The sequence below is a fragment of the Pezoporus flaviventris genome, unplaced genomic scaffold (assembly GCF_033815535.1).
Source record: "Pezoporus flaviventris isolate CSIRO_AGI_PZ_B2104156 unplaced genomic scaffold, CSIRO_AGI_Pfla_v1 ptg000020l, whole genome shotgun sequence".
Taxonomy (NCBI): Eukaryota; Metazoa; Chordata; class Aves; order Psittaciformes; family Psittacidae; genus Pezoporus; species Pezoporus flaviventris.
Window position 1 is genome coordinate 7,117,844 of NW_026892568.1, and position 13,584 is coordinate 7,131,427.

The 13,584-nt window shown below is 40.7% G+C and overlaps 1 protein-coding gene across 5 annotated transcripts in view; it reads left to right on the forward strand.

The window, feature by feature from the left end:
- The window catches only part of B3GNTL1 (UDP-GlcNAc:betaGal beta-1,3-N-acetylglucosaminyltransferase like 1), a 118,249-nt gene that overhangs the window by 102,339 nt on the left and 2,326 nt on the right, over positions 1-13,584 (forward strand). For all 5 annotated transcript variants that reach the window (XR_009743764.1, XM_061455617.1, XM_061455618.1 and 2 more), the window contains 3 exons: positions 1,136-1,271; positions 10,449-10,517; positions 12,045-12,119. Coding sequence is in view for 4 of the 5 variants with exons in the window: in XM_061455617.1 (XP_061311601.1) it covers positions 1,136-1,271; positions 10,449-10,517; positions 12,045-12,119 (280 nt within the window). In the remaining variant the exon portion in view is untranslated. The remainder of the gene's footprint in view (positions 1-1,135; positions 1,272-10,448; positions 10,518-12,044; positions 12,120-13,584) is intronic.

Consider the following 13,584-nt stretch of genomic DNA (forward strand, 5'->3'; position numbering starts at 1 on the left):
ACAGGTTTGTAACAAACTTCTGGGAACAAATTAGGTTACCTGTTAATCTCAGTAACCTCAAATGTTATATTTGTACCTCAGAGGTATATTTCAAAGGAATAATTTGGAATAATAAATCTGGTCCAGGACTTTGTGAAATTTGATGATCTGTTTCATAGAAGTGAGATGTTACTGCAGTGCTAGGCCATCAGACGTCTCTAGCCATCATGCTCATGTATTTTACTTACGAAATAGAACCAAACTTGGTGTAATGCTTACAGGATTGTGGATAACCTGAGTTGCGACTAGGAGGAGCAGACTGATCCATGGATGAGGGTGACTGACAGCAGCATCCCTGTAGTTGTTCCTGTCTGTCTACCCACCTGGACAGTTTAGATCCTCAATATCAAGAACAGTTGAATAGATTTTGATTTTCCTATAAAATCTGCTGCACTTAAAGACCTGAAGTAGTTCACAGTAGCTGCTGTGTGATAACCTGTGCTGACTCATGAATCAGAAGTCTTACTTGAAACAGAAAAAAACAACATAGTCTTTGAGTATTTTGGTGTTTAAATGCCATACTAACTTGATATAGTCAGAAGACTCTGGGGCTCAAGGTTGAACTGTGAAGAAAGGGGTATTAGTAGGAAAACTACATTCTTCCCAAGACAAAGAAAACCATTGGCAGCTTTAGGATCTCACAGAAAACTACTAGGGATTGTTTTTTTCTGGTGCTGCTTTAACTAATTCCAACATCTCATTTCTTGGATCAGGGGATGTATTACAAATTGTAGAACAAGTTGTAACAATTCTGATGAAGTGTGTTGTGTTCTGTCATGATAAAGCAAATGGGAAAAACTCTTTGAAGAAATGCTTTCAGAAAGGAAAGGCAATTAGGTGTTTATCAGAATTACCTATGGAAGACATTTTCAAGTCAGGGTACCTTGTTCAAGAGATGTAGATAAGGAATATTCACCCAGTCAAGCCATAAATTGAGGAAACCAATTTATTGTATCTAGGAAACTGTTAAAGGATGAGAAGTTCCTAGTGAATGAATCTTAAAGGCGTTCATTGTCTATGTGTCCATATGGATATAGGTATATAATAATGATAAAAGTTTTGGGGATCAAAATCTACTCCTTTTCTAACCCTCCAGGGGAACCATTTGGAATCACCGAGTCAGGTTTCTTGAAGACAGAGTCCTCAGCTCCTGGACATCATTCACCATTTGGAATGCTGGCAAGCAAGGCAAGAAGCTCTACCGAAGCTTGTCACCAGCTAATCAGAAAAAGGTAAGCTAGGAAGAGTGGGTAAATCTGTACAATTCACTTCCTCCTCTTTCACATGCCTCCTTGCTGCTAACATGTTGTAGGGAACTTCTCATAGGATATTTTGTGCCCAGACTGCTAGCTGAGGATAATATAATTCTGATTATTCTCCATAATGTATATTTAAATGCTGTATTACCTTATTTAGAGAGTATGGTGTGTATGTAGAACAATACGTGTACCCATGTTCCTGCTTGCTGGTGACTAAGCACAGTAATAGATTAGACACAGTGTCTAACTGTTTATGGCCTGCTGCTGTGTAACTAACCGTGTAGCAGCCAGGTTCACAAGGTGAGTAGAATAACTCTATTTGGATGGTAAAATAGCAGACTACCTTATCCAGGGTTATTCATACCTGTATAACAGTTGCCTAGCTCCTAAAGTGGATACTGGACAGATCCCTATTGGATGCTCATCATCCTGGTTTGAATTACGAGGAGTAGTTCTACTGTAACTCCCTTTTGAAAAGCTTTATTCTTTAAAAATAGGGGTGGGGCGAACGGGCAAGTAGAAACTCTTGTACGTGACTGTCTAACTCTGTTTGCAATCAGTTGAAGATGTGGAGGTTACTTGTATTTGGCAACAGCAGATATTTCTCAGGAGAGGTTTGTCTGAGAGTTTAAACGCCTTTTATAGCACTTTTTTTTCTGTAATAACTTTTTGTTAGATAAATGCTTTAGGGCTAATGTCAAATGGCTGTTTCTTATAAAGAGCCCCATAACATTCATTTTATTACTGAATGTGTTTTTGTTTCTCAAAAATATGGATGGGAAGACAAAATGACAAATATATATATAAACCTGATTAATGTTGTGGCCCTCAGACCACACACATATGAAACAGAATAAAGTAGTTTTGTAAACCCATAGTTGAAATGAATGGACCTGAGGACACTCATACAGTAAATAGACAATTCACCAGAATTGAACCTGAATTTCCTGCTTGATACTCCAGTGCCACCCCTCTTTCATTGCCATCACGTGGCATGAAGAAAGAAGGTTCAGTGCTGGGTGTCTCCCATCAGTTACGTCATTCAAAGAGGACAGAACAGTCCATTAAATGTAGTGAGTTACCTTGGTCATGCAGTGCAGGGTGCCCGGACTTTGGGGTTGTGGAAATGTTCCCTTTCACTAGTATTTTGCAGAGCACTTTGGGAATTCCACTGACTTGCTACCAACCATTGCGTTTTTCTCTGTGCAGAATGACAAGGATTGGAAAATACGGTTCCAGGGGAAAAGATGACAGCTTGAAAAAATAGATTGTACTGGTTTTGTAGCAGTGTCTCACCGTCTGAGGGGTTGGGGTTTTGGGGGGTTTGTTTTGTTTTGTAGGTTTTATTTGTGCCAAGCCAAAATGGAGATTGATATTATGATACAACGCCTCTCTAGCTTTGGGTAACATTTGCCACCTACTTTTATAGGTGACTCAGTCAGGACTTTACATCCTGTTCAGCAAGCACAATGATAATATGAAGATGTCACTGCAGAGATGATAAAATGGGCAAGAGAAAAATAATACTGATGTGGTTTTGCCATTTTTCTGCCAAAGAACCATATCTTGCCTCTCCTTCAGCAAGAAGCAGCCGTCATTCCCGGTGTGCTAGCACTGACAGTGTGGTTCTAATTAACTGGATCTTGACGTGCTTTCCAGCTGACCTTTACATAACGTTTGCTTTGGCAGTGTTGCAGGCCATGATACTGTTTTGCTTCTGTCAAGGTTACAACTGCACATATTCCAGTATGCTTTAGTTTGATACTGAAATACTGCGTTGAGCACTAACCCATTCATGACTGGATACTATAGTAGATACATTGAGCAAGCTTACACGCCAGACACAACTGCACATGCCAAGTATGACTCATTTTGCAAATGTACTGCAGAAAACTGCTGCTGAAATGCAGTCACAGCCTGATGCTCAATACCTTACAGAGTGATCGAAGTTTATCCGCTGTCTGACATGTTTTCTGAAGTATTCAGAGGTTTTCTCAGTAAGTAATGAATAGCTTCAGAAAGTTACTTGGATCATTCTAAGTGGGATAGAGGCCTAACTTTTAGATAGCTAACTTGTGATGAAATTGGTGCTGTCTGTATTGATTAAAGTACTGGGTTTAAGTGGTTGTTCAGGTTCTTTATGATTGCCATTGGAGCTTCCTAGCTTTTCCAAAAGTGACCCTTAAGTCTATCCATCTCAGTTAAAACTGAAGCTTAAACGATATCCTAATGTTTCATAGTAAGTCATTGGCAAAAGGCTGTAGAAGTAGTTAAAACATGTCACTTCTCCACGTGCTAATCAAGGGATTACTGTGCTGGAGTTTCAGGAAATAAATTCATAAAATAGGTAATTCATGAGAGTTTTCATTTTCTTCTAAATGCATAGCAGTAAAAGGCAGGTAGTTAAACTTCATGTTCTACCTCTCAAAAATCCTTCAGGTATTTTGTGACTAATCTTCAGCTCTTGCCAAAAGACACTAAAATCCCACATGAACAAAGGCTGTAAATAGTTGTTGCTTTGTCCTTTCCAGCCCTAAAAACAATAAAACACATTTCCTGTCTCACCCTCTTAAGACTACCTTAACAAGATCTAAGCTTTCATATATTCTGTTAATTATGAGAACACTGGAGATTCAGTATCATTTTGAATCTACAAGTAGAATCTAGTGTTGTCTTGTAAATGGAGGCCCTGGGATATGAATTCATCAATTATGTGGAACAGACACCTTTAAATTACAATTCCAAAAGCCCTTAAGACAAAATATGATGTATTGCATCAATACAATTACCTTTTTCTCCTCTGAAGGTCCAGTTGTGTAAACCAGTGTGATCTTAAAAGGTCTAAAACCCTTTGAAATGCAGGTAAAACTGCCAGAATATGCTGCATAATTTAACTGAGCTGTATAATTTAACTGTCTGAATTTAATTTCAGTTGGGTTTATCCTTTTGTCAGGTTTGACTCTTGAATTTCACCTGTGCTCTGCTTCACTATTCCTGCATCCTTTTATTGAGATTGGGAATTTCATTAGATGTCGTGAGACTGATTCCAGTTGGGATGCGGAGTCACAGCACAGTTGGGACTAAGTACCTGTAGAAAATCTGAGACACACACTCCTAGAATAAGCAATAACCCACCCACGTTATATTATTATATATTATACAGCTTGTGTTGTTTGTAATTGTGAAAAGAAACACAACTGAAACCCTGAAAGTCTATTAAATCTTCAGGAAGAGAATTCCTTCGTTTGATCTGTCAAGCTTAGGGCATGCAAGAAAACATCTTTTGCAAAAAGGATCTTTCTGGTATTTTTAGAACCTGCTAAACGAGGCAGTTGTGTTTCTTACACTGACGAGGGTTTTGTGGGACGTTTGGAAAGTATAAATATACTGCATGCTGAACAGCATTGTTTCTTAGAAAGAACCGATTTTGGCCATTCCAGGAAGCAGCAGTCTGTGGATGTTCATAGTTAGTAACAAATTACTACTTCAGTTTGTTTGGAAAACAGTCTGAATTCTGAATTATGGCCCTATTAAAAGAGAAAAGGGACACCTAAGCAATATCCTCTCCTTTCCTGCAGACATCTGTATGGTGAATATTAATTCTTTGTCTCCAAAGAGTTCAGGCAAAAGTCCAAGGCTCAGTATTTTTGCTAAAGAGCAACAAAGAAAAAAGTTACTCAACTAATAGGGTTTTTTTTATGAATTCATTACCAGGACCTCAGTATTCTTAGGGAAATTCTGTTTCCTGGCTGTCCCCTTCTTGATTCACGCAGTTGACAGTGGTTCAGTATTAGCATTTCTGCAAGACTGAAGTTGAACAGACCTTGTTTTGTTTAAAACACATCCGTCTTGTCTATAATTTGCAGCTGAAGATGGAAACCAAATGTTTTTGGGATGCTGCATATGCCTGGAGGGTTTCTGAGCTGTCTTGTCTGCTCTTTTTTCTCCACCAAACTTCAGCTAAAAGGAGAGCTTCAGCATTAATATTTTGTGTCATTTCCGATAGCTAAAAATAGCATTTAAGTAGTGAACAGAAAAAGGAGGGGAAGGGATGAAATAAGCATCGGCTAATTAGTGGCATGGAAACAGTCCTAGTACAGAGCCAGGCCGTGCAGTTTCTCTATGACAACCCTACCCACCAGTGGCAGCTTGAAAGCTTCGAGGCAGTATTTTGTGCACCCTTTCTCCTAGCTCATGAGCCATTTAAAATCATCTTTTAGCTTCTCTTCGCCTTTCTCAAAGAGCAACATCTCTGAACCGTGTAGTTCAACTGGGATACTTCAGCTCACTCACAAAAGCAAGAACTGTTTAAGTCTGGTAGCATTTTAACTGCTCTAAAGTATATGACAGGCAGTGTGAGGGAGTGAAGTGGGACATATCAAAGCAAAGAAACATAAATAAAGGGAAAATTATTACATCCACCTTAACTGTGGATGAAAGAATGATGAAGGGAAAGTGAGTTAAAAGAGAAATAAGAGAATCTGAAAGCTCCAGTTAAATCCAGATGTAAAGCATCCTAAAACAACATGGGGTAAAATAGAGGCTTTGTTTTGGAGTATAGTGAATGCTTCCACTCAGGAAGATGTGCTTTTGCAATGTGTGTTTTGTTGCTGCTGTTATGGTTATTGGTTATGCTGCTGGAATAACCAATGCAGTTACCTGTTGTAGAGGAATGAGAACATGGGTAGTTGTTTGTTCTATGTAATAAGGGCGTAGTTTGTACATACAGTATTTAGCAGCTTATTTTGCATGTTGGATTCTGGTATTAAAGTTCTCTTGAGCAATGTTGCAGATGTATGTGCAAAGAGGGACAATGCTGCTATCTGTCATGGAATAGTGTCTTTAAACAGTCATGGAGTGTGTGCTTGGAGTTTAGATAACTACAGCTTCTGTTGTGGCTGTAATGCTATGGGGTGGGGAGATAAAAGCAGCACCCCGATACTGAAAATCCCTCTGACTGTGATGGAGGTTTGCTTCCTCCTATGATGGTTTCAGTTGTGGCGTACTGGAAGATGTTTATGCTTCTGCCTGTCTCTTGTTCTGTTTGTCATTAACTGTGTCTATTTAAATTTGCAACAGAATGCTTTCAGTTACTTTGTTTTGACATGAATGGCCAAAATTGATGTAACTTTGCAGAGATGTATATCAACATGCTCCTGAGGCTTTATGTGAGTTTGAATGAAAGAAGTATAAATAGAAGAATCACCAGGGTCACCAGGAGTTGAAAAGGGATGAAGGATTGCATGAGCTGTGGAGGGATTGCAACAGGGAAGATCTGCTCCTACAGGAATTTGTAGAGTTTGCAGGTTGTTGTCATTAAAGATAATTTTATGGGACCAGTCAATGCAATGAGGAGGGAGAGGGGACAGTGCAAGTGACTGCTTATCAAGAGGTTTGTCCATTTTTCCTGTCATGCTCTACTAAGTCATTCACTCTCCCTTGTAAAGCTTGCATCGTCTCCTTCCAGCCAGAGCAGATCTTGAGCATTTGCTGTGACTGTGTCTTGTTGCTTGTGGTAAATGATCACTGCAGACCTAAGGCAGCCCCCAGGTGGAAATAAAATGAGGGAATAAAATCCTCTGAAGATCATTTACCATAAATGGACATTACTGGGCCGATGAAATCTGTCAGGTTTTCCATTAGGACATGTGAGTGGACTGGGAAGTGCAAGGAAGCATCCTCTGCAGTAGCCAACAAGGCAGTAAACAAGAGAAGTAGGAAACAAGCTGAATTGGGATGTAATGGTCACACAGGTAGGTAATTACAGCTCCAGCCCAGGCCCACTCTCACTGACTTCTCGGGTCCTACGTTTGGAGTAGGATTGATCTGCTGCCCATTAATATCCTTTTACCACAGGGAGGTCTGATAGTCCCAGCCTGTGTGTCCCTTCACTCAGGGCTGTGTTTATTAAAAGGAACCAGCCAGAGAAGTGCCTTTATCTTCCTCAAACGTGTCTTCCCCTAGCAGAGATTTTTTTGTTGAGTAAATATCTTATCTTTTGAGCTGTGTAAACCGTGCCTTACGAGAGAGAAAACTCTTTTCTCCTTTTCCCCCTTCCACTGTATTTGTTAATGTATGTTGCAATCCATAGTTGTAAAAATTACTTTTGGTAATTGTAGAGCTTGTACATAACAGATATTTGTAGCTGAGGGAAATAGCAGTCTTTTTTCTTTGTTTTGGAAATACACAAGTGATGTTCAAAGCCAAAGTATGTAATCATTGATGTATTTTCTTAAAACTGAAGTGTGATCTGAGGACTCTGTAAGCTTCAATGGAGTCACGTTATCAGAGGCATTGCCAAAGAGCTAGAAGGAGAGAAAAAAAACCCATCAACTTGAGACTGCTTTATAATTCATAGCTTCCTCCCTGCGAGACAGCAGTTCATGTATGGATGGATGGTCTTCATAAAGGTACAAGAAAGAAGCTCATTAATGCAGGAAAATAAATAGGTAACTCTGGGTTTATCCTATAAAGTAAATAGCTCAAATAAACCTCGTGCCGTAAGTTCACTGTCCAGATAAACAACTGTGCACAAGTCCTGTATTTAGGCTCCAGACAGATTTTCTTTAATTGGAAAATAAATGGTGTGTGTCAGAAAAACATTGACTTACGTTTTGGCCACCCACATGGTGCACAGTCTGGCAGAAAAATTGCCCATTCAAGCCTGACCTGGTTTAGAATACTGTAAATATCAGATTTAAGCTGGCTGAATCCCTTGGGAATTATACATGGAGATGCCTTATTGGTAACTCAAGGAAAGGTTTGAGTCATTTCCATGTTCCAAAGCGAATCTGTCACAGCCTGACCTGTGGAGTTAGCAAGGGTTCCATGTGCTGCATCCTCTGGGGCTGGGCAGTTGGCTGCAGCATTTCCTACTCATGGTAGTATGAGTTATGGCAGAGGATGAGAGGAAGTATCGTGAATATTAGTAATCTAGTGATACAAGAACCGTCTTTGCTTCTCTGGCCTCATTCATTTTAAGAAGGAATCCACGCACCAGTCAGGTTTCTGTTAACTGTACCGCAGTGTGCGGAAGGTGAATGATGTGACACTTTCCAGCACAGATCTCGCAGCTGCATTCTCAGTTACTGACATTAAGGTGTAGACAGAATTTCACTTTGCCTTATGTCAAAAGTTTTGGCATTTTGGTTTGGTCTTTAAAATGTACAGGAGGATAAGCAGCTGAAAAAACAGCTTCAGTTACTGGAAGGTAAGTCAGTGTATTGGACTGTGTTTATTCCCAGAACTCCGTTGGGTGGGCAGTGAAGACCTGTCCTGCTGAATTTTGTTTGTGGTGAGCTTCTAGGACAGTGAAACATTAATAGTGGATTTCATAGAATCCCAGCCTGGTTTGGCTTGGAATGGACCTTAAAGCTCATACAGCTCCAACCCCTGCCACAGGCAAGGACACCTTCCACTAGAGCATCTTGCTCCAAGTCCTGTCCAACCTGGCCTTGAACGCTGCCAGATTTGCAGGATATTGGAGAATTTAAAGGTGGTTAACACAGAATGAAAAGTAAACAGCAAAGGAACTTCTCCCCAGTAGCTTCCACCTGCCTCTCTTCATATATATATATGTATATATATATGAAGAGAATATACACACACACATATATACATGTGTGTATATAGACATATAAGTAAGATGGGTACAGGAAATCTTGTGATGTAGTTTATAATGCTCAGGCCACACCATCTAATTTCTTTTTAGCTACAGTAATGCATTACAGTGGACATAGAAATAGGGTCAGAGATGTAAAGTGTATTAACTTGTGTTCAAGAGAAAATGAAAGCTTAAAGATCTTTTGTCTTTGAGGGAGTTGCTAATGGTTGCTGCCTTAAGGATTTGGATAGCAAACTGTTCTGTTGGATGGGAAGGTATCTCCAAAGTACTTTTAATGTAGAAACACCTTTTATGTTGCAGGAGCATACAGCTCTGTCTGGCCATTGCCGGGAAACACCTGTAACACGGTTCTGGTCCTCTGCAGTCTTGCCCTGGGGCTGTCAAGGTGGCATGATGCACAAGTGCAGCCTGATGACTTGTGTCAAGAGTTTTCCTCTGCGCAAAGCCAATGAGGTCACTTTAGGTAAAAGAAAACTATCTTAATCACAGGAAGAAAGTGTGAGAGAGGTCTGCAGGCACAGGAAGAGAGCCAGCCTTTTGCAGCCTTCTCTAACTTAGTAAATTAATAAACAGCTGTTGGGCTTTTCACATTCTCTCAGCAGTAAGTGTTGTGAATCAATTTTTAATGCAGCAATTAAAAAGATAGGAAAACTGCTATCCAGCTTTCACCAGAAGAATTGATTTCTGCAAGTTCTTAACTGAGTTAACTGTTCTGCTTCAATGTAAGAGTTTGGTGTTGGTAATACGAGTAGCTCAAATGGAAGGCAGAGGGAAACAGCTATGTTACTGACAACCTATTGGTTCAAAAATGAGGCCACTGTGTAGTTTGGATTGCATTTATTCTGCCTGTATATTTATGAGGAATGCAAATAGAAAACCATGTAAAATATTTGGCAATTGGGGCTGCAGATAATGCTTCCATAACTATAGTAAGAAGAACCAAAATGAAGCAGTAATGATACGTGTTTAAATACCAGATCTGCTGAACTTTTCAGTCCAAACCCACAGGAATTCCCACACATGGTGTGTCATGACCTAGAATTGGGGCTGGCATTACCAGAGCATCCAAAGCAGTAGTGTTAGGACTGCAATACTGAGCTATCTGGTGGTAGATAGCTTGCGGTGGGTGGAAGGAGGAGGGTTTGTATTATCTAATCTTAGGTGTTAGTGGAATTAAGTGCCAAAATGAGAAGGCTACTTTCTGGTTGTACTTTACTTGGCATATTGCTGAGGATGAAGTTGAAGATCTCACAGATGTTTTGTCTCGTGCAGTAAGTACCTTAGATCCCCTGTTCTCATGTCTGTAAAAACATCGTGCTCATGGGCAACTGCAAAATGCATCCATCTCCTGATGATACGCCTGGAAAGGATCTAGTAACTGTTTAAGCTCCATAGGAGGACTGAGGCATGTTGCCCTGTTTCTGCATTCATTCATGTGCCTGTAGTGTTACTGACGCAGATACACTGCAGGTGAAATACCTGTGGCAGCAAGGGATGGTACTGAAATGCTCCATTTCTATTTGCAGGTAACTGCGTTTTGTGATGTGGATGAAAAGAAAATAACAAAAGGATTCTACACTTACGAGGAATCTGAGGTTAGTTCTTTACTGTGATCTGAAAGGGGTCTGGGCAAACTGATTTTAAATCTTGTATGGCTACTCGTTCTGATAAGGAAGCTGTGACAGCAAACTGGATTGTTGGGGATTGATACTGGAGTGCAAACAATGGAGCCAGAGCTATGGAGCTCACTGAAGTCAGTTCAGAGAGACAAACCCAGATATACTTTGGAAGGATTCTGATGTAACAGGGTAACACACAGCCCTCACTAGTAAGTTTCTTTCTTTTAAGTGGGAGTAGAATTTGGCTCATGATGGATAAATTCAAATACCTATTAAAATAAAGCAAGCTTCTGTGATTAGCTGTAACCTATCTGTGTACTATAGGGTATAGTGGATCTGAACAGAACTTTAGCAGGTTCCTTAGCAGCTTAGAATTGTAAGCAGCAGCATTTTATTCCCTAGACAAGGAAGTATAGTATTTAGATGGCAGTAAAAAACAAGATGGGGGAAAAAATGTCTTGTTGCAGCCTGGGTTGGCCTGACCCTGCACTGCCCTCAGCCACACACTCCTGCTGTGGTGTTATTGTGGGCCATGCAGGCTGGTGGCTCAGGGGTGACTGGATTCAGTGAGCTGATCTGGCAGAAAAGGAACCTTCCAGATAAAAGGCTCTCCAGTGAGTTATCTTGTGAATCAATTACCCTGAGGTTGCATGATCCTTGTATCTGATGGGAGTAGGACTGAGGTGAGGAGGGGCACGTCCTCAGATACACAGCTTGTGGTTATACCACAGTAACTGTAACATCAAGGACAATACTGGGAAGCTGATGAGTGCTTTCAGCTGCATGAAAGAAACTGGAGTTTGGGATTTTGACCTGGAATCCTGAGGACTCGCTACCTAGCAGTGTAGTGATACTGTCAGCGTAATTGTTACAGCTTCTGTGCATTTGGCTTCCTAAGACACAGCCATGCTCCCAGAGCAGTCATGAAGATTGTACTGCAAACTGTTGTGATTCCTTAGCAAATTCTGCAGCTTGGCTCCATGGTGAAGTCCCAGTTGGGCACAAGCCATTCAACAGCTCCCACTGAGAGGGAAGGATTCTCCTTTGTACCCACTTTGCTTTGATGTGTCTGATGGCACAGTAAGCGATGCAGCTCACTGAAGTGGCAGAAAATTAACCTACCAAAAAGCCCCATATTATTTTATGGGGTAGGCTATTAGAGCAGCATACCTGGCCATCAGATCTGAGAGGGAATTGTTTGGGAAAGGGCTAAAAGTAGAGCTTGGAAGTAAAGGAAAAAGTGGTGAAGGAGCAAGACCTTCTCCTTCCAACAGCAGAAGGCCAATTCAGATCTGGTGTCATCTGCAACGCTGGGCAAAGAACTGTACTGAAAGACTGTGGTAAGAACAGGGGGGTGCTCCAGCCAACTGGGAAACAAATGAGTTAGCGATCAGCTATTTAGTGTATAGTCTCAATGTTTCCCTGTTAGTGTTCAGTAGCTTCTAAAAGTAAGCTCAAGTAGCCCTGTGTGCCTCTGCTGAACCCTACTGCTTCTTCTTGCAGGAGAGACCAAAACCAAGAGTTCCAGTTTGTCACTTCAGGGATGCAATTCCTCCCTTCATTATCTGCGTGAAGCTGGTGAGTGCCACCTTCAGCCTTTGCTTTACATTTGAAACTGGCATTTGCTCCTTACAAATACTACGTTCCATTTACTGCAAGTAGCTTTTCCCAGAACCTTGTACTAGGAAATTGAATGGCTTTTTAACCAGATTGATTGTGCTGAGTATTTTGGGGGTTTAGGACAGCAGTACTAAGTAGAGATGTATTAAGAATAATGAAAAGTTCAGCTTCTGTAAAGGAACTTGGATTTGTTTTACTTTCTTGCCCAACATTATATACACAAATGGGCAGATACAGTTATCACCTGGCCTCATTTAGTCCTCATATTTCGCAGCCCTATGTATGACAAAGGCTTTGGTTTCTAAATCAGACCTGAAAAACTGTTTGGTTTTGCCTTGCCGATTCCAAAGTGCCCAACTGTGGTAACTTTATTTCAGCTGCTGTAATTGACCTAGTAATGTAACTAGAAGATGATAACCAGCAATTATTTTGCCCTTACATTTAAAATAGCAAAGCACAGTGTATGGGCTAACACTGAAGTTTTAAAGCAAAATACAAATACATTTTAGTTGTAAGCATTAGTAAAAAGTCTGACATAACTAAACCTGTATCTAGATACAAATACTGACACCCCAGCACTGTCCTGCATCTGTGCAAAGATCGATTAGCTGAATCTCGTCTCATCTGGTACAGTCTCCTTTTAACTGAGCACTCCCAACTTTATGATTGACTCTGAGATCATAACTATGAGTTGTAAAGCCAGACTGAAAGTACCTTAGGGCATTATCATGTACTGTTGGTTGATAAACTCTTGGATAAGCTAGTAATATTACAACTAATTTAACTCTTCATACTACATATAATGGTGGGTGGAAGTCCCTAGACAAAACATCTGTGCAACCTGTTCTATAAAGCACATTTAATTTGTGAAGCCCTCACAATGAGACACTAATACAACATCTTGTCTGAAAACTCTGGTCCACAACTTCAGCAGAAATGCTCAGAAACACTGCAGTTGCTATGCTTTCTCTATGCCATCATCACTGCTTTGCACAATTGCTCATGGAGCAAACCCACCCAGCTCCTGGTCAGGTAATGTAACTAGGGCTCAGAGCAAACCTTTCCCTATGCAAAGTATTTCAGCTGCCTGATGAGAGGTTTCTTTTGTCAGACAAGCTACCCCTTGTTCAGAATCTTCAAAACCACTCCAGTGTCAAACTTACCCCCTTGGTCCATTCTCTGAGGATGCATTAAGGACCAAAGTGTGCAAAAACCCTGCAGAGCTGTGCCCGGTATCGCCCTCCTGTTCCACACTGCAGCCTGAGAAGGAGTTGTCTGACACCCCCCCAAATACTTACTTGACCTTTCAGGTTTTCAGCATACACTTAATTTTTGAATGGAAACATTTCTGAGCCTGGCTTTTTGTTTATGGTTAGTTCTGCAAATAGGACTTTCTTCTGTGGTCTAAAGACCAGAATTACCC